This window comes from Panthera pardus, unplaced genomic scaffold (assembly GCF_024362965.1).
Source record: "Panthera pardus isolate Hobbes unplaced genomic scaffold, ASM2436296v1 HiC_scaffold_24, whole genome shotgun sequence".
Lineage (NCBI taxonomy): Eukaryota > Metazoa > Chordata > Mammalia > Carnivora > Felidae > Panthera > Panthera pardus.
This window is the reverse complement of record NW_026526810.1, coordinates 85,656,224-85,676,891: the sequence shown is the minus strand read 5'-3', so window position 1 is coordinate 85,676,891 and position 20,668 is coordinate 85,656,224. Positions and strand designations below refer to the sequence as shown.

Genomic DNA, 20,668 nt, shown 5'->3' with positions numbered 1-20,668 from the left:
AAAACTAAAAGGCAACCAACGGAATGGGAAAAGATATTTGCCAATGACCTATCGGACAAAGGGCTAGTATCCAAAATCTATAAAGAGCTCACCAAACTCCACACCCGAAAAACAAATAACCCAGTGAAGAAATGGGCAGAAAACATGAATAGACACTTCTCTAAAGAAGACATCTGGATGGCCAACAGGCACATGAAAAGATGCTCAATGTCGCTCCTCATCAGGGAAATACAAATCAAAACCACACTCAGATATCACCTCACGCCAGTCAGAGTGGCCAAAATGAATAAATCAGGAGACTATAGATGCTGGAGAGGATGTGGAGAAACGGGAACCCTCTTGCACTGTTGGTGGGAATGCAAAATGGTGCAGCCACTCCGGAAAACAGTGTGGAGGTTCCTCAGAAAATTAAAAATAGACCTACCCTATGACACAGCAATAGCACTGCTAGGAATTTACCCAAGGGATACAGGAGTACTGATGCAAAGGGGCACTTGTACCCCAACGTTTATAGCAGCACTCTCAATAACAGCCAAACTAAATGTCCATCAACTGATGAATGGATAAAGAAATTGTGGTTTATATACACAATGGAGTACTACATGGCAATGAGAAAGAAAGAAATATGGCCCTTTGTAGCAACGTGGATGGAACTGGAGAGTGTGATGCTAAGTGAAATAAGCCATACAGAGAAAGACAGATACCATATGTTTTCACTCTTATGTGGATCCTGAGAAACTTAACAGAAACCCATGGGGGAGGGGAAGGAAAAAAAAAAAAAAGAGGTTAGAGTGGGAGAGAGCCAAAGCATAAGAGACTCTTAAAAACTGAGAACAAACTGAGGGTTGATGGGTGGTGGAGGGAGGGGAGGGTGGGTGATGGGTATTGAGGAGGGCACCTTTTGGGATGAGCACTGGGTGTTGTATGGAACCAATTTGACAATAAATTTCATATATTGAAAAAAAAAATAAAGTTGTGAAGTAAAAAAAAAAATTAAAAAAGTTGTGAAGTAAGGTATAATCTACTTTTTTTTTTTTAAAGTAAAATCTACCGTTTAGATTTTACGGGCTGAAACTCACAAACCCAAGATCAAGAGTCACATGCTGTAATGCTGAGCCACCCAAACATAAGCTACTTTTAACTACATGCAAGCTGTTTATTGTTTATATCACTTAGTACAGAAATATTTTTTAAAGTCAAATAAATGTGGCATATTTATTCTTTGTCGTCCAAACAACCCTTAACTGGGCTGAAAACTAAGTTTACCTCTTGAACTACTGCAAAACTTGTTTCATGTAACTTTGTGTTCAATACTTCAGAATGAAAAGCAGCTAAGCATCTAATAAAATTCAGTCCTTCAATTTTCTTCTCCCTAAGGGAAAAAGAAACAAATGACAGAATCACTTATTACATGGGGCTCAAATAACAGGATCTCAGATATCTTGTCTTGTGTGCATGAAATACTGCCAAAGAGGAGACCTTGCTTATTCTCCCATACCATTTAGGAATTTCAAATAAAAAATACATAGTTTTGTTTGTTCCAATAGCTCTCTTCAATGATTCAAAATATCTTTTAAGACCCAAAATCAACATTGACAGTCAAACGAAGTTCATGCTTTGTAAATAAAAAGGAATATTTCCCCCCTAGTGATAGGAATGCCATATTCTTTCTGGAGAACAGAAGGTGAGGGAAGCAATAAAACAAAAACGGAAGGAGAGAAGCAATTACCTCACTGGCAAATATATAATCCAAAAGCAGAAAACCACCAACAGATGGTTCTATAATTTGTATTTTTCTTTCATTTTCTGGCTTAATGAGGTAGATGAAGGGTAGGCAGTACTAACAAGAGGGTGGGATTCAAGTGGGATTTAGATGTTAACAATACAAATATGATGATTTTCATCTTGAAGGTTTGAAAATCTGAGCCAAAATGAATTTCCTTAGAAATATTATAATATTTCCTTGGGTAATATTGATGGTGGTCATTTTTTAAAGCATTTAAATTCCCTGAATGAGTTATGGAAACTTCAGAGAAAGGAAAAACACCTAAGAATCCAAGGTGGCAAGAGTAAATGGATCTATTTGTTAATAGCTTTCTGGTTCCAAATGATCATTTTTTCAAAAGGATAAAACAGTTTACAATTACAATTTAAATGCAGAAACAACTCTTCTACACACATAAATAACAGAAAGTACAGTCAAGAGAGAGGGAGGCAGAAAAAGTAATTAAGAAAAAGTGGCTAAAATTTTTCCAAATTTGATCAAAACTATGAAACCTCGAATGTAAGAACATACCCCAAACAGGATAACACACAAAAAAACCCCACAACATGGAACATCATAATCAAATTGCTAAGAAGAATGTTAAAATGAAACATAAGGTTGGGTAGCAATATTAAAAATAAAGCAATATAAGAGGATGGGGAAAAGTACACTATTTTAGTAAAAGTCATGCCAGAAGGCTTTCCTGAGGAGGTGACATTTGATACTCACATGAAGTGAGAGAGAAGCCACTTGGAAGAGTGTTCAAAGATTAAGTACAAAGATCTTGAGGTATAAATGAGCTGGGTGTTAAGGAAATAGCCAGATGGCTAGAGTGGATAAGTAAGGCAGAGCACTGTAGGGGATGAGGCTACAAAGAGGCCACAGACAGATAATGAAGGACTTTGTAAGCTATAAAAAAGTTAAAATTTTTTTTTCTAGTGCTCTAGAGGGCCATTGGAGGGTTTTATGTGAGGGAATCCCAGGGTCTGATTTATGTTTTAACAGCATCACTCGGGCTGTTGTGTGAGTTCAGCAATAATGGAGTCATGCAAACCAATGATGATACCACTATAGCCAGATGAGAGATAAAGGTAGCTGAGATGTGTTCTGAAAATAAAAGAACTGATGGAATGTGAAGAAACGAGAAAAAGTCAACACTGACTTGGTATGAACAACTAAATGTCCATGGCAGGGCTATTAACTAAGACGGTGAATACTGAAGCAGATTTGGGATTAGGAGGTAGGTAAATAAAAACTTCTGTTTTAAAGATTTTTACATCTATGTTCATGAGATATTTTTTTATGTCAGTCTGTAGTTTTATCTTTATATGGTTTTGGTATCTGGCCTCAAAGAATAAGATGGGAAGTACTCCAGCCTCTTCAGTTTTCTAAGAAGTTTGTGTAGAATTGATTTCTTCCTTAAATGTTTGATGTAATTCACTAGTAAAACCATCTGAACCTGGAGTTTTCTTTGTGGAAAAGCTTTAAGCCCAATTTCAATGTCCTTAATAGATTGGATTATACAGGTTGGCTATTTTTTTTTTTTTTTTTTTAGTTAGTTTTGGTAGTTTGTGTCTTTCAAGGAATTTGTCCGTTTCACTAAGTCATCAAATTAATGGGCATAAAGCTGTTTATCATATTCCTTTATTATTTATTTAAGAGCTATATGATCAGTACTGATGTTCCTTCCTTCATTCCTGATTTGGTAATTTGTTTTTTATCTCTTTTTTTGCCTGATCAGTCTGATTACAAGTTTATCGATTGATCTTCTCCAAGAAACTGCTTTTGTTTTCACTGATTTCCTCTAATGTTGGCCTGTTTTCTTTTTTTTTTTTTTACTTCTACTGCTATTTTTATTATTTCTTTTCTTTACTTATTTTTGGCTTCTTTTGCTCTTCTGTTTCTAGTTTAAGGTGAAAGCTGAAGTCATTGACATAAAACTTTTCTTGTTTTGTAACATACGTGTTAGGGTGCTATAAATTTCCGTCTAATTTAGCTGTATCCCATAATTTTTGATGTTTCATTCTTAATTTCGTTAAATTCAAAATACTTTCTAATTTCTCTTTTGATTGCTTCTTAGATCCATGGGAAGCTTCTAAGTGTGCTAGTTTCAAAACACTTAGAGATTTTCTAGTTATCTGTCCCTAATTTCTAACTTAACTCTACTCCACTGCAGTCAGAGAACAAAATTTGTATAATCTGAATCCTTTTAAATTACTTATTTTAGGGGAATCTGGGTGGTTCAGTCAGTTGAGTGTCCGACTTCCAACTCAGGTCATGATTCCACAGTTCACAAGTTTGAGTCCTGTGTTGGGCTCTGTGTTGACAGCTCAGAGCCTAGAGACAGATTCTGTGTCTCCCTTTCTGTCCCTCCTGCATTAGCACTCTGTCTCTGTCTCTCTCTCTCAAAAATAAATAAAAACATTAAAAAATTTTTAATTACTTATTTTATGATCCCAAATACTATTTTCTCTTGGTAAATGTTCCTTGTGGACTTGAATATAAATTCTGCTGTTTTAGGTGGAATATTCTATAAATGCCACTAGGTCAAGTTGGTCCATCATGTCAAGTCTTCCATATTGTCACTAGAGGATTTTCTTTCTTCTAGCTCTGTCAATGAGAGAGGTTTGTTGAAGTTCTAACCATAAGTGTGGATTTATTTCTTCTTGCAGTTCTACCAGTTTTTAATGTATTCTGAAGCTCTGTTATTTGATAAGTAAAATCAAGATTGCTTGATGAATTAACCTTTTTACCGTTATCATTATAAAATGACTCTTTTTATTCCTAATGTGAAATACATAATTCTAGGTTGGCACCCATGATTCCTGCCCCTTGGCATATACCACCTGATAATACCCTTCCTTTCAGTGTGAATATGAAGGGATATTATTTCCCTCAATCATGTTATGTTATTTGGCAAAAGGGATTTTGCAAGTTGTCTTTCAGCTCACTGACTCTCTGTTCATGTCTTTTGTCTAGTTTCTTTAACACACGGAACAGATTTATAACTATGGCTATAATGTCCCTATCTACTAATTCTATCATCTGTATCATTTTTGGATTAGGTTCTGTTGCTGGTTTTTTTCTTCTCATTGTAGGTTGTATGTCCCCGCTGTTTTGCATGCCTGATAATTTTTTATTGGGTGTCAGGCATTATGCATTTTACCTGAGATATTTTTATATTCCTATATCATTTTTGAGCTTTGCTCTGAAATGGAGTTAGGTTATTTGAAAAGTCTGATCCTGTTAGGCTTTGCTTTTATGCTTTGTCAGGCAGGAGCAAACTAGTTTTTAGCCTATAGTTTAGTTTACCACACTAAGAAGCAAAACTCTTCTGAGTTTCCTACTCAATGCCCTGTGAATTATGAGGTTTTCCACCATGCTGGTGGGAACAAGAAGTATTCAGGGATTGTTCCCTGTAACTTCATCCTAGTTCTGGCTTCAGGTAATTTTCTTACATGTATGTCCTTACTAGTACTCAGCTAAATATTTGAGACGAATCCTCTAAAAGTCTCTGGAGTTCTTTGTGAAGCTCCATCTTCTCTGGTACTCTGCCTTGCAAACTCTAGTTACCTTGGCCTCCCCAAACTCATAGCTCCATTTCCATCTCTGCTGGTATTTACAGTTTTCCTTTCTTTGAGCTATGACCTGGAAACTATGTAGAAAGTAAGCCAGGGCAATTGTAGAGCTCACCTTGTTCGTTTCTCATCTCTCAGGGATCACTATTTGTCACAACCTGGTGAACAATATTTTGAAAACCACTGTTTCATTTATTTTGTACAATTTCTCTAGTTCTTTCAGATGTGTAGGCAAATCTAATGCCTGTTAACCCATCTTGGCAAGAAGTGGAAATCAAGAATTCTATTTTGGATATGTTAAATTTAAAACATCTATTGGCAGGGTGCCTGGGTGGCTCAGTCGGTTAAGCGTCCAACTTCAGTTCAGGTCATGATCTCATGGTCTATGAGTTCGAGCCCCGCGTCAGGCTCTGTGCTGACAGCTCAGAGCCTGGAGCCTGCTTCGGATTCTGTGTCTTTCTCTCTCTTTGACCCTCCCCCGTTCATGCTCTGTCTCTCTCTGTCTCAAAAATAAATAAACATAAAAAAAAAAAAAACTTTTAAAATGTCTATTGGCATCAAAGTGAAAGTGTCAAGTAGGCAGTTGGATTATAAGTTTAGAGCTCAAGAAGATATCTAGGATCCAGACATACATTCATGAGAATCAAAGTATGGACTGAATTCAAAGCTATATAATGAATGTAATCATTTAGGAAACAGGTTGGCAAACTATGACTCACAGACGAAATCTGGCCCCATCAGATTTTTTTATAAGTAAAGTTTATTGGGACATAGCTAAAGCCATTTGTTTTCATACTATCTAAGGCTGCTATTACACTACAACAGCAAGGTTGAGGAGTTGTGATAGAGACATCTGGCCTGCAAAGCTGAAAATATTTACTATCTGGCCCTTTACAGAAAACGATTGCCAGCCTAGATCTGTGGAATAAATGTAGATAGAGAATGCCAATGGAATGAATTCTGGAGCATACCTCACTTTTGAAGTCAAACAGAAGAAATAAGAACAAACTAAAGCAAGAAAAGAACCAAGAGACTGAATTTTCCACAGTGAAATCAGAAAGGAGTGTCGATTGTGTCCAATGTTGCTAAAAGGCTAAGAAACATAACCACTAATAAATAACCAGTGTAGATTTAGCAAGATGATCATTTTCATAGATTTAGTGATGTGATGGTCATGATGGGGAGGGTTGAGAGCCAATTAAAGGTTGAGAAGAAAATATGAGGTGGAAAACTAAAGACAACGAGTTAGCCTTTTAGAGGACTTGGCTAAACAACAAGAAGAAAAGAAATGTGAAAAAGATGTGTAGTTTATGGAGGATTTTTAAGAAATAGGAGATACAGCACATTTTAATGTTGAGGAATATGATCTAGTAGAAGAGCAAAACTGAGGACACAGAAGATGGGGATAGAGAGAGATACTGAAGATGAAGGAAAGGAAATGGGTGGGACAAGAGCAGCCAGGAGATGCTCCAGTTGGGTGGGGCTGGGTGGCTGCTGCCGCTGCGGTAGTAACGTGGATGTATTTCCAGGATTGTTATACGATGTGTTTCACAGAGAAACACTTGGAGAAATGGTGAGATTTGTATTCCAGTACCAAAAGATTTATGTAATCCATGATAAAGGTAAACTGTCCTTATGGTACATAAGTTATAATATAACTGGTAATACAGTGCTATTAGGACCAGAGTTCAGTTACATTGAGAAGTTGAAAAAACTTTGGACTGTCTAAGAACTGTAATAATCATTTTTAAGACTATTTTAATAGGAAATGTTTCAAAGTTTAAAAAAAAATTATAGGACACTTGTGGAACTCAGTTTAGTTTTAAGTTAAGGATGGTGAACTTACCAATCCTCATCAGCTAAAAGCCTCAGGGCTTCTGTCAGTGCTATTTCTGGTTTGGAAAATGACCGTAGTTCCGATGTATCCATTATTTCTGGACTATGAGTGACAGAAGGAATCCTTTCTTTATATTGTGGAACGGCTCCAGGAGATGCTTCACCTAAAACAAAGCAAAACAAAAACATATTAAATAAAGCAGCAGAGAACTCTAAAACAAATGATATTCTGACTAGATTCTATGAATACTTTTTTTCCTCCTTTTTTTAAAATTTAAAATTTAGTTAGTTAACATACAGTGCAATATTGGTTTCAGGAGTAGAATTCAGTGATTCATCACTTACATATAACACCCAGTGCTCATTACAAGTGCCCTCCTTAATACCCATCACCCATTTAGCCCATCTCCTGCCTACTTCCCTTAATCAACCCTAAGTTTTTTCTGTATAGTTAGGAGTCTCTTATGGTTTGCTTCCTTCTTTCTTTGTTTTCCCCTTCCTGATATTCATCTGTTTTGTTTCTTAAATCCCACATATGAATGAAATCATATATTTGTCTTTCTCTGACTGACCTATTTTGCTTAGCATAATACATTCTAGCTCCACCCATGTCCCTGCAAATGGCAAGAGTTCATTCTTTTTGATGTGTAATATTCCATTGTATGTGTGTGTGTGTGTGTGTGTGTGTGTGTAAGTGTACCATAGCTTCTATGAATATTTCTTATGGAAACTAGTATTATTAGTTTAGTCTTCAATAATTTTTTTTTTAATGTTTTAATGTTTTTTATTTTTGAGAGAGAGACAGAGCATGAGCAGGGGATGGGCAGAGACAGAGAGGGAGACACAGAATCCACAGCAGGTCCAGGCTCTGAGCTGAAAGCATGGAGCCCAACACAGGGTTCAAACCCACGAACTGTGAGATCATGCCTGAGCTGAAGTTGGACGCTTAACCAATGAATCACCCAGGCACCTCAGTTTAGTCTTCAATAAAATTGTAATACCTAGATACCAGAGGTATTTAAAACTTCACTGTTTATCTACAAAATTATTAAATTATATCAAATAAAAATATATAAATGGTTTTTCAGTCACATAATAAAGTATAGTTTTAAGAGCAAAAAATCAGTAAGAAGCATTATGATCCCATTTTATAAAAACATGTGGATGTATACCTGTTTTACCATACAACTGACAACTAAAAATGAAGCTTCATTGCATCTGTATATAGAGTTCGAGATGAATTCCAAAAATACTAATTTTTTGCTACTAGTATAGAATTAATGGTCTGTTACAAATCCTAAGACCATGTGTGGTAATAAGAACAATATTTCTTCCATAATCAAACATTTACCAACCATTTTCCAGATGTAAGGCATTGCCCTAGATGTTGGGGAAACAAATCATTGTCTTTGAGTGTCAGGGTAATGGCCCAGGGGGCACTGAACAATGGAAGATACCTGCAGTGAGGGTGTTAGAAAGGAAAAGATCAAAAAGATCAAATAAAATGTGTACCAGCTATTGTAAATGGGTAAAGATTTACTAGTTATTTTTTACTGTTAAGAGATATTTTTAAAAAGGTAATATTAGGGGGCGCCTGGGTGGCTTGGTCGGTTAAGCGTCCGACTTCGGCTCAGGTCATGATCTCACGGTCCGTGAGTTCGAGCCCCGCATCGGGCTCTGTGCTGACAGCTCAGAGCCTGGAGCCTGTTTCAGATTCTGTGTCTCCCTCTCTCTCTGCTCCTCCCCTGTTCATGCTCTGTCTCTCTCTGTCTCAAAAATGAATAAAGGTTAAAAAAAAAAATTAAAAAAAAAAAAAAAAAGGTAATATTAGGCACTAGAAAATGACTATCATAAATGTATTCATCAATGTGTACTATTTTTTTTAATGTTTTTATTTATTTTTGAGAGAGAGAAGGAGAAAGAGAGAGAGACAGCATGAGCGGTGAAGGGGCAGAGAGAGAGAGAGAGCTACAGAATCTGAAGCAAGCTCCAGGCTCTGAGCTGTCAGCAGAGAGCTGAGCTGTGAGATCATGACCTGAGCCGAAGTCAGATGCTTAACTGACTAAGCCACCCATGCACCCCTCATCAATGTGTACTATTTACTACTATCTGTACTTCTTTTCCTACTGTTAACGGTAGCAGCCAGCATTGTTCAGAACTTAGGTAAGAAGTTTTGTGGATTTTTCTCCCCCTAGATTTTATGACATTAATAATAGTGAAATTATTTGAGAATGCTAGCAAATAGGCTTCAACTTCACAAATGCCTACATATAACTGGTTCTCAGGGACGTGTTTAAAACCACTAATTTTACAAGTCAACATGTCATCAGTCATACTTTCAATAATTATTAGTTTTGAGAACAAGGAATTTTAAAAAGTTTTCTAAACTTGCATTATAAAAGAAATCCAAACTGGGAAGAATCAGACATTCATCCAATTCAAATCTTTTTTTTTTTTTTAATGTTTATTTTTGAGAAAGAGAGAGAGAGAGAGAGGGAGAGAGAGAGAGCTCGAGTGAGGGCAGGGCAGAGAGAGAGGGAGACAGAGGATCCGAAGCAGGCTCAGTGCTAACAACAGACCCACAAACCGTGAGATCATGACATGAGACAAAGTCGGACGCTTAACTTACCAAGCCACACAGGTGCCCCAAGTTCAAATCTCTTTTATTGTGAGAGATTTTGAGAGATGTTAAGTATGTTGCCCAATATCACATTTATATATTTATTTTTTCTGTACTTTTTGTTTTTTTATTGATACCTAGACTTCAGACCCAACATAAATTTTAAAATGTTTAAGACAGGTTTAACGGTTTATTCTTCAGTAACATTAAACAATAATAAATAAAATAATAAGCAATAACCTTAATGTTTATGATAGTTCATGTGTTTTTTCATTTTCAATTTCTGATGACTACCATACTTAAGACCTGTTTAATATTTTTAAAAACACACAGGAAATATGGAAACTACTCTAGCCAGATATAGAACCCAGTAAGTACTGAATGGTAGACTGAATAAAGGACAAATACAATGACTTTTAAATTTATTTTTATTTTGCTTTATTTTACTTTACTATTTTATTTTATTTTATTTTATTTTGAGAGAGAGAGAGAAAATCTTAAGCAGGCTTCATGCCCAGCACAGAGCCCAACACGAGGCTTGATCCCACAACCATGAGGATCATGACCTGAGTTGAAATCAAGAGTTGGAGGCTTAGCTGACTGAGCCACTCAGGTGCCTCTATTTTTAACGTTTTAAAAAAGATTTTATTTTTAAGTCATCTCTACACCCAACATGGGGCTCAAACTCACAACCCTGAGATCAAGTCATATGCTCCACTGACTGAGCCAGCCAAGTGCCCCAACAATGATCTTTAAAAAATTTTTTTAATGTTTATTTTATTTTTGAGAGAGAGGGAGGGAGAGACAGAACCTGAACAGGAATGGGGCAGAGAAAGGGAGACACAGAATCTGAAGAAGGCTCCAGGCTCTGAGCCATCAGCACCAGAGCCAGACATGGGACTCAAATTCATGAACTGCAAGATCATGACCCGAGCTGAAGTCAGATGCTTAACCGAATGAGCTACACAGCTGCCCCCTCATAATGATTTTTTAAAATCATGATCTAGGGGCGGCTAAGTGGCTCAGTCAGTTGAGCATCCAACTTCAGCTTAGGTCATGATCCCATGGTTTGTGAGTTCGAGCCCAACATCGGGCTCTGTGCTGACAGCTCAGAGCCTGGAGTTTGCTTTGGATTTTGTGTCTCCCTCTCTCTCTGCTCCTCCCCCTCCACTCACACTCTGTCTCTCTCTCTCCTTCAAAAATAAATAAACATTAAAAAAAATTTAAAAAATTAAAATCATGATCTAATATAAACCAATTTCATAATCTCATTTAACCCTTAATATAAAATAAGATACCACTCCTTAGTGAAACAGTAATATTTACAAGGGAGCATGGAGGAGATCTTTGAGTTAATATTGACCTTTGAGATATTTTGGATATTTCTAGCAGCAGAAAATTGAGGCCTATTTCCAGGTCACAAAGTTATTTAAAGGGCAGACCTAATATTCATGAAGCCAGGTCTGTCTACTGACTCCTACTAGTTTAATGCTCTTTTCATCACAAATGTACTGAACCATATGTGGTCTCTTCATCTTAACCAGCATTTGTGATGTTATTCTTCACATTTAAACAAGTTTCTTACCTGAATCTGAAAATGCTAAAGATGGTGACCTTTTTAAACAGGTCCCTTCTTTCAATGGAGGGCTGAAGGCAATATTTTCTAAAGAGAAACTCTCATTTTTTGATATTCCTACCTCATCTCCAAAAATATTTAAGTCTAGAAGGGAGAAAAACAATCAACTTCCTCTTGATGAGAAGGAATTAATATTTATTATAATAGAAGCTACTGGGTCTTGCAAATTTCAGTGTTATAGTTCAACATATTCCATTACTGGCCTTCAATTAAACCACAGGTACACTAGCTTTAGAATATTATCAGTTAAAAAACACGCCAAAAGTTAAATTCCACTTACGTTCAGATGTCATTTTCTCAGTTCCTGTATGTTTCATTCGCTCCCAGGAATTCTGTTCCTTCTTTTCACAATCTTTAATGTCAAAAAGTTCTTTTTCCTCTTTTCTCTTTTGTCTCATCTTGTCATAAGTAGATTTTGAAATAGAAACTTTAATCTGAGTGAAAAAGTTGAAATATTTGAAAGTATTCAGGGAGTTTGACATTTAAAATAACTATCTTCATCTCAGACAACTGTATGTGGACATTAAAGGTCTATATGTAAAAAATAAAATATACATTTTTTAGTCCTTATTTCAGGAATTCTAAAATTGAACAGAATTACATAGTGCTAATGTCATAACTAAATCTGTGCCTGAGGATACCAGTCTGTTACTCATTGAGTGCCCTAGAAAATTGTTAAATATTACATATATATAAAGTACATTATATATGTATACATACATATATATAAAGTACTATATATAACATATACATCAAGTATACAGAATGAGAATATATTTGTTAGGAAAGAATAATCCATCAATTAAATGATTAAGGATCACGGGACGTCTGGGTGGCTGAGTTAGTTGAGCATCTGAGTCTTGATTTTGACTCAGGTTATGATTTCACATTTTGTGAGATCGAATCCTGAGTCAGAGATTGTTCCTCTCTCTCTCTCTGCCCCTGCCCTGCTCACACATACTCTCTCTCTCTTAAAATAAGTAAACTTTTAAAAATGTTTATTTATTTTTGTAAGAGCACGTGTGCGAGCAAGAGAGGGGCAAAGAGACAGAGGGAAATAGAGGATCCAAAGCAGCCTCTGTGCTGACTGCAGAGAGCCCAATGCAGGACTAGAACCCACAAACAGAGACATCATGCCCTGAGCCAATGTCAGATACTTAACTGACTGAGCCACCCAGGTGCCCTGTCAAAATAAATATACAAACTTAAAATAAATAAATAAATATATGATTAAGGATCAGAAATTTCTATTATACTGAGATTTTTAAAATTTTAATCCAAACACTTTCACCACCCCACATCTGATGAACACAAAATAATGATATAATATAGGCTTAAATTTATCCTAATAATCTGCAAATAACCTTACATCCTTTTCATTCTCAACATCAACATATGATGGAATACTTTGCTGGACTGCTCTTCCATAAATCCCCGATGGTGGTTCAATGCTTTGTTTAACTGAAAATGTATCTCCATTTTCCACAGAAGATATCACTGATTGGTTGCAGGCTGCTGGTGCTGAATGTGGACTTCCAAATACACCTGAAATTAACCAACCATCCAACTGCCATTAAGTATTTATGTGATGTCACTCTAATAACAAAGTTTAAGACAAGGCTCTTTAAGAAGTAAACTATTGTTAGTAGGAAAAATATGTTAAATAATCATAAATATACGGGAGCCTGGCTGGCTCCATCAGAAGAGCATCCAACTCTTGATCTTGGTCAGGGTTGTGAGTTTGAGCCCCACGTTGGGTGTAGAGATTATTTAAATAAATAAAACTTTAAAAAATATATGTATATATATAAATACATGTATATATATATATATATAAATACATGTATATATATATATATATAAATACTATATAAATACATGTGTATATATATATATATATGTATATATATATATAAAATGGGATTGGAAGATACAATGGAGATGGACAGATAAGTGAAGAAGGAGGTGAAGACATCCTATGAGATGGGAATGTTATAAGCAGAGCTGAACAAGTATACTCCACGTATGTGGAGTGAATAACTTTGGTTGGGCACAAGGCAAATAGAAGAATAACAGAAACTAAGTGTGCAAGGGTAGGTGGAGATCCTTAAATTAACTTAATGAGATTCTATCAAGCAAACAATTAGGAAAGCTTTCCAAGCATTTCATTCTATTTCACCATATTTACCAATAATAAGATGTGCACTCTCAATGTCTATCCTCACATGCTAGCTTTCTGATCAAAAAAGAAACTAGTTGAGGTATGTTAACTTGATGGGGGAATCCTTTTCTCACTTTAAACACTTTATAATTCAGTTAATTATACCTCAATAAAGCTAAAAAAAAAATTAGTTTTTTTTTTTTTTTAAGGAGTTAGAAGTTTATTGAATACACTGCAAGGGAGCATCAGGCAGGACAGCAGAGAAGAGACTGTCTGCCAAAAAAAAGAGCTTAAAAAAATATTTGCAAATATGTTGTTCAAAGCTCCCTTAATCCCCCTAAATATACATACCAGGTGTCAATTCTGGTTTGTCTAGACTCTGTATGGAAAATAATAAAATTACATTAATTACTAAGCTGATAAATAAGGACTGTCATTTGAATTTAAACTACGATAAAACTATCTTAGCTATCCCGAAAGTGTCTTAGAAGTACCTAAACTGCAGTACCTACTTAGAAGTACCTAAACTGTCACTTAATACATCTCCCTAAAAACTGCCGACATGAATTATTATAGTTGTTAGACAGAAACAAAAACTTACTTCTAATTCTTTCAATTTAATAATTTTTTAAAAAGAAAGTTTTAATCCACACTTGAATCACACTCTTCTCTATTCTTTAATGATACCCTTGGCTTATGTGTGAAGAACACATACAATTAACAAGCTAAGGAACTTTGAAATACCTTTTCCAACAACTACTACTGAGTCTTCTGGTAAGGTATTTGTGGATGTGAAGTCAAAACTGGGAATTTGCTGTAAATTTGATGATGACCCTGTAAATGCTAAAAAAACAAACAAAAACCCATATTTTAAAATTCTCCTTATGTTTTTAGAATATTGTAACATGGTCTTTTAAAACAAAATTAATTTCATACACAGATTTTACAATTTATTTATTCACTTGTTTATTAGTCCAATAAATATTTAAAACTAGAATACCTAGCATGCACTAGGCAGTAGAGAGAAAAGAAACCTTCCTTCCTCTAAGGAGTTTACATGTTCCAGGGTTAAGAATGGGAAAGATGTACAAGAAAATAATTATAGCACGATAATTGAGCAACAAAGGGGTAATCATGGGGGAAAGCTCTAACTCCTGAAAACAGACTAAGTCAATCTCACAGCATTCTGTAATTTTCTAGGTTACCTTTCACTCCAGTTTGTGATTATGTAATTATTCTCTTTACTACTAGACTGTAGGCTCTATGGAGATAGGACCTCTATCTAATTTTGATTATCAATCTTTTCCAGAGCCTATTAGTATGGCATATAGTGGGTATTCAGTAAATATATGTTAGATGAATGTTACAAGGCAGAAAAAATGAAAAGCACAACATAATTAATTTAGGGTCAACTATTAGAAACATCAGGTAGCCTCAAAAAATGTGTAGTGACAAAGGGAAGCATATCTCAGTAAATGGAACAATTTGCTCAGTAATAGTCCAAAAACAAAATCTGTCAAAAGATGACTGAATAATTAGACAGATCTCATGAAGAAAGATATAAAGAACATGTTATCTTTAAGTAGTTTAACTTCATTTATCAAAAAAGCTGATATAACTAGTCATTTTTAACGTTACTTTTTACTTTTTATACTATATTTTCTTATAAACAAAGAAACGCTGAAAGAAATGTTGCTCAGTGAGTCTCAATTCTAAAATATAAGGGAAAAATAAAATTAAAAGATTCTTGACATATAAACTATCCTTATATAACCTTTCTGTCACTTCTCTCTCATTCATCCAAATAGAGAAAGAGAAAATATTAATTCATAAAATCCAGTTTGCTAACACTCTAAGCATCCATCATTAATCATTTTCTCAAGTCATTAATAGGGGCTCTATGTCTGTTATGCCAGAAAATGGACAGGTTTAAAGGAACAACCAGCAAAGGAGTGGAATGGGAAGAAGGGGTTCTGAAAGCTAACCCTAAAACCATCTGAGGTTTCCTGCAAAAGGAATCCATTCACATATGCCACTTATTGCCAATATTTCTTTTGGAAGTTTTTTTATTCCCTCCAGCTCTGCACTCAATATTTACTTTAACCTGACTGAGGATGCAATGTTTGAGTGACTGTGCCCAAGGCTACACTATTAGTTTGGGTTGGCTCATCATCACTCCATTCATTTAACATGTGACACTGAACACCATTACATACAAAGCCTAACAGGAATATAAAGATGACAGTGTATTTCCTTTTAAATGACTTACACTACTACAGCCCAGTAAAGTGGAGAAAGCTTTCTAAATAAATGGATTTTAAGCTAGTATTCAAAAAGCAGACATGATTCGAACACATCAAGATTGGAAAAGGACATCTACGCCAACATACATGCAAACTAAGAAAACTTCTAGGGGCACCTGGGTGGCTCAGTCGGTTAAGCAACCAAGCATCCAGTTCGGTTCAGGTCATGATCTCGCAGTTTGTGAGCTCAAGCTCTGTGTCAGGCTCTGTGCTGTCAGCTTGGAGCCTGGAGCCTGCTTCAGATTCTGTCTCTCTCTCTGCCCCTTCCCTGCTTGTTCTCTGTCTGTCTCTCTCTCAAAAATAAATAAACATAAAAAAAATTAAAAAAAAGAAAAGAAAAGAAAACTTCTAGTATTAAGAATGCCAGGGCATGGGGAATGAAAAGAGGAGTAAGATAATGCAAGAAAGTTAAGGTGAGACAAGATTGTTAAGGGTCTTACAAATTATGCTACAGAGCAGGAAATTTATTCTGTGGGAAATAGGTAACCACTCAAGGTTTTGAGTATGGAAGAGATGGTAACAATACTTCAAAAAGATAATTTGGGAAGAGTATGCAGCCTGGAGTAAAAAGGGATAAAATAAAATGCAAGATGTCTTATTACAAGGCTACTGTAATTATCCAGGGAAGAGGTAACAAAGGCTGAGATTAAACAGAAGAACTGGCAGGATGAGTCATTGCCTGAACCTGGAGGGTAAGGAGAAGAAGACAAAGATGACTCTGAAGTTACAAGTCCCCATAACTGGGAAAATGGTAACACTACTAATAAAAATGATAACAAAGGAAGAAGAGCAGGTCTGGAAGGAAGGTCAGTTTGGTTTTTGAACATGTTTACTCTTGTTAAATGAACAGATGTAGCAGGTGTTTGGTTCAGAGTTGGCAGTGTGAGTGCAAAGTAATTTTCTGACATAGAAATAACTGCTGGTCAAAAGACACAGATATATTTTTAAAATTGTTTTAAAGTGTATTTATTTTTGACACAGAGAGCACAAGCAAGGGAGGGGCAGAGAGAGAGACACACACACAGAATCAGAAGCAGGCTCCAGGCTCTGAGCTGTCAGCACCCAGCCTGACACAGGGCTCAAACCCACAAACCGTGAGGTCATGACCTGAGCCAAAGGCAGACTCTTAACTGATTGAGCCACCCAGGTGCCCCAAAAGATACAAATATTTTTTGATTCTGCTGCCCAAAAAGGATGCCACTAGTAGTAAATGAACATGTGTAGCAATTATTTCAAAGCTATTTTTAAAAAAGAAAGTTAAAAAAATGCATGTTGGGGGGCACCAGGGTAGCTCAGTCATTTAAGCATCTGATTCTTATTTCAGCTCGGGTCATGATCTCATGGTTCGTGAGTTCAAACCTGCTTGGGCTCCTCTCCCTACTCCTCCCTGCCCTCTCAAAATAAACAAACTTAAAAAACATATGTTAGGGTATGAGTTACTTTTAGGAAGAAAATTATTTTTTGTACTGATTATCTTTACATGAGAAATGAAATATGTAAGTAAATATGAAAAAAACCCTTGTCATTCTCTTTTGAAAAAACAATGATAAGAAACCATCCACAAAGAACAGATATTGAAGTACATCATGGATGAAATTTAAAAATTTGCAAAAAAAAAGAAAAAAGATAAAGCTTCTAATCAACTTCCTTTTACTCAATTTATTTCCACAAAAAGTATACATGTCCTACAATGCCTGACTGCCTACACATATATATAATTTCAGATGAACAGAAATAACAAAAGTTGATCTTATTACAATCACAGTTGCTACATGTAAAAAAAAGCTCCTTAAAGTTACTAGTAGATTAAAAACTTACAATGAATTCTAATTACTCTATTTAAATATTTATACCTTTTAAAATCACTTTCTCTTGGGGTGCCTGGGTGGCTCAGTCGGTTAAGTGTCTGACTTTGGCTTGGGTCATGATCTCATGGTTTGTGGGTTCGAGCCCCACATCGGGCTCTGTGCTACCAGCTTGGAGCCTGGAGCCTGCTTCGGATTCTGTGTCTCCCTCTCTCTCTGCCCCTTCCCTGCCCATACTCTATCTCTTTCTCTCTCAAAAATAAATAATAAAGATTAAAAAAAATTTTTTTAAATCACTTTCTCTTTACCTGAGGGAAAAATTTAAAATGTAGCTATGATAGATCTCTAAAAAAAAATGGACAGCTGTCACAGAGGAGCTACTTGCTATACTAAGTTTAAAGAAAAACAACAGAGAATGTAAATTCTTAGCAACGGTTACTGATGAGAAAGAAGCCTTTCCAGGTTCGACCACAGGAAACTATATTCCTGCTTCTATAGTTTTATTCCCTGGTTACAACCTAAGTAGGCATCTGGGATTTATTTATTCACATGATTTATGTCCCCCATTTTAGTGGTAAAACGTCTTGTAAAAAATGTGTGTGTGTGTGTGTGTGTGTGTGTGTGTGTGTGTGTGTGTAATCTGAGGGGGTTGAGATCAGCAGAGATCCCCTAGTGTTAACCTCTTGGGTAGTCGCTTCCCAGCCATGGCTTCTCAGGGAAGTCCATCAACCAATACATGAACCTGTATGTTCTTCTATTTGGCAAAATTATTTAATCAATAACACATCAGCAGAGGGGAAAGAAAAATCTCAAAACTTAGAAAGCTCAGTTAATTTTTCTTTATTGGCATGCTTAGGGAGAATTCTGAGACATTTAATTTAGGATTTAAGGACATTCCATCTTAAAAATTAACTTGTGAAATTTACTAACCTTTTGTATGTCTTGGGTGTTCCTTATTTTGTATTTTGAAAACACTAGGTGAAATGTCATGGGACCTATCATCTTCAAAATCACCACATCCAAACCCATAGTTCATACGTTGACCAATTATGCTTACATGGGATGTCGTAATCCCTATAAAATAAAATACATAAAAATATTTATTAAAAATATTACCTGTGTTTCAGGTAATAGTACAGACAGGTACATATCTCCCCTCTAAATCTATCTTGCCTTCTAGATTTTTAAAAAGGTCAGTAACATAATATTAGAAATTACAACGTTATAGTAATTTAAAGGCTTTTATCTTATTTTAAATTTTGTAATACTTTTTACTAGCAGTTAAGAACATTTATTATAAGCCATATCTAAACATTTTATAAAACAGGTTAAAATTACAACCATTTAAAAATTACAATCAAATACAAAATTTAGTGCTTGAAAGAGATAATCAAATATATACACACATATATTTAAAATATGACAAACATTTAATGTTTAAATGACATTTAAAACTTTATAGCAAAAAGAAAAAAGATTATTTCTATTTTTTATTTTAATTCTAGTTAGTTACAAATATGATAAAATTGATTTCAGGTGTAGAATTTAGTGATTCATCATTTATATACAACACCCAGCACTCATCACAAGTGCCTTCCTTTATATCCATCAGCCGACGAGCCTATCCCTGCCCACCTCCCTCCATCAACCCTCAGTTTATTCTCTACAGTTAAGAGTCTCTTATGGTTTGCTTCCCTCCCTCGTAAAGAAAAATTTTTAATCTAGAATTTGTAAACTATATCCTGAGAGATATTTCCCATTTCTCTTTTCTCCTACTCTTGTGTACTGGGTATATACTGGTCTGGCTGGTGAAGCAGCACACTACACAGTGACTAAGCTCAGAATCTGGAATCGTGCTTCCTGACTTTAAAGCATAGCACTTCCACTTAGACCACTGACAGAACCTGGGCAAGACACTTCATCTCATTTGTAAAATGGGGATAATAGTATTACCTCTTCCAGAATGGTTGTGAGGAGTTAAGTGAAGAAAATATACGTCAAAGGCTTAGCATAGTGCCTAGCATACTCTCATATTTCTAATTAAATGTTGTATTCCTAATTAAAAATAAAACTAATCAAAACCCTAACATGGGCCTCCTTTTAACAAATACAAAAACTTTTAATCTACATTTGAATGTTTAAACTGACTACCTTATACTAATACTTTGAAGCCATTAAAACTACAAAATATGTACTAAATGGAAATACTACCCAATATACATTTGAGTAACCATCCATTTTAATATATATAGCTCCTATAAATACCATTAGGTAGTAATAACAAAAGATAATTTGTTTCTAATATTGTTGTGGGTTTTTTAATAAAAACAGGATTGTGGGGAAAGGGGTGTCTGGTGGCAACTGAGCTACAGAAGACTGGAGAGTAAAAAGCACTAAGTTCATAGAGAGTCAAAAAATATCTGGTGTTAAATGATAGAGAACTTCTGGGAGTAACGTGGATATCTTTCTCTTCTTAGTTTTTTATTTTTTTATTTGAGAGACAGCGCGCAAGAAGGGGAGAAGGCAGTGGAGGGACACACACACACACATACACAAAGAGAGACAGAGAGAGAGACAGAGAAAGAGACAGAGAGAGAGAGAGAGAGAGAGAGAGAGAGAGAAAGAGAGAATCTTAAGCAGAGTCCATGCTCAGTGCAGAGCTGAATATGGGGGCTCGATCCTACAAACCTGGGATCAGGACCTGACTGAAGTCAAGAGTCAGATGCTCAAACGACTAAGCTGCCGTGGTGCCCCCTATATTCTTCTTAGTTTTAATAGTTAATTTAAAAGTTAGCCTCATAAAGATACTGGCTTTGGGGACTAATGCTTTCTGTTAAGAATAGGAATTACTAATCTGATGCTATAGGAAAAAAGTTTACCATAACATCATTCAGGAAATTTAGCACAATGTGCTCTAATAGGTAGTAGTGGATTATGTGTGGAAATATTTATTGGAAATGATGA

At 35.6% G+C, this 20,668-nt stretch overlaps 1 protein-coding gene across 4 annotated transcripts in view; it reads right to left on the bottom strand.

The window, feature by feature from the left end:
• Positions 1-20,668, bottom strand: part of TOGARAM1 (TOG array regulator of axonemal microtubules 1) — an 82,032-nt gene that overhangs the window by 27,150 nt on the left and 34,214 nt on the right. For 3 of the 4 annotated variants that reach the window (XM_053889380.1, XM_053889379.1, XM_019451933.2), the window contains 6 exons: positions 18,635-18,778; positions 14,341-14,439; positions 12,805-12,980; positions 11,716-11,869; positions 7,190-7,343; positions 1,267-1,372 (listed from right to left, as the gene is read on the bottom strand). In XM_053889380.1, coding sequence (XP_053745355.1) covers positions 1,267-1,372; positions 7,190-7,343; positions 11,716-11,869; positions 12,805-12,980; positions 14,341-14,439; positions 18,635-18,778 — 833 coding nt within the window. The remainder of the gene's footprint in view (positions 1-1,266; positions 1,373-7,189; positions 7,344-11,715; positions 11,870-12,804; positions 12,981-14,340; positions 14,440-18,634; positions 18,779-20,668) is intronic. The other variant, XM_053889378.1, reaches the window with a different exon arrangement.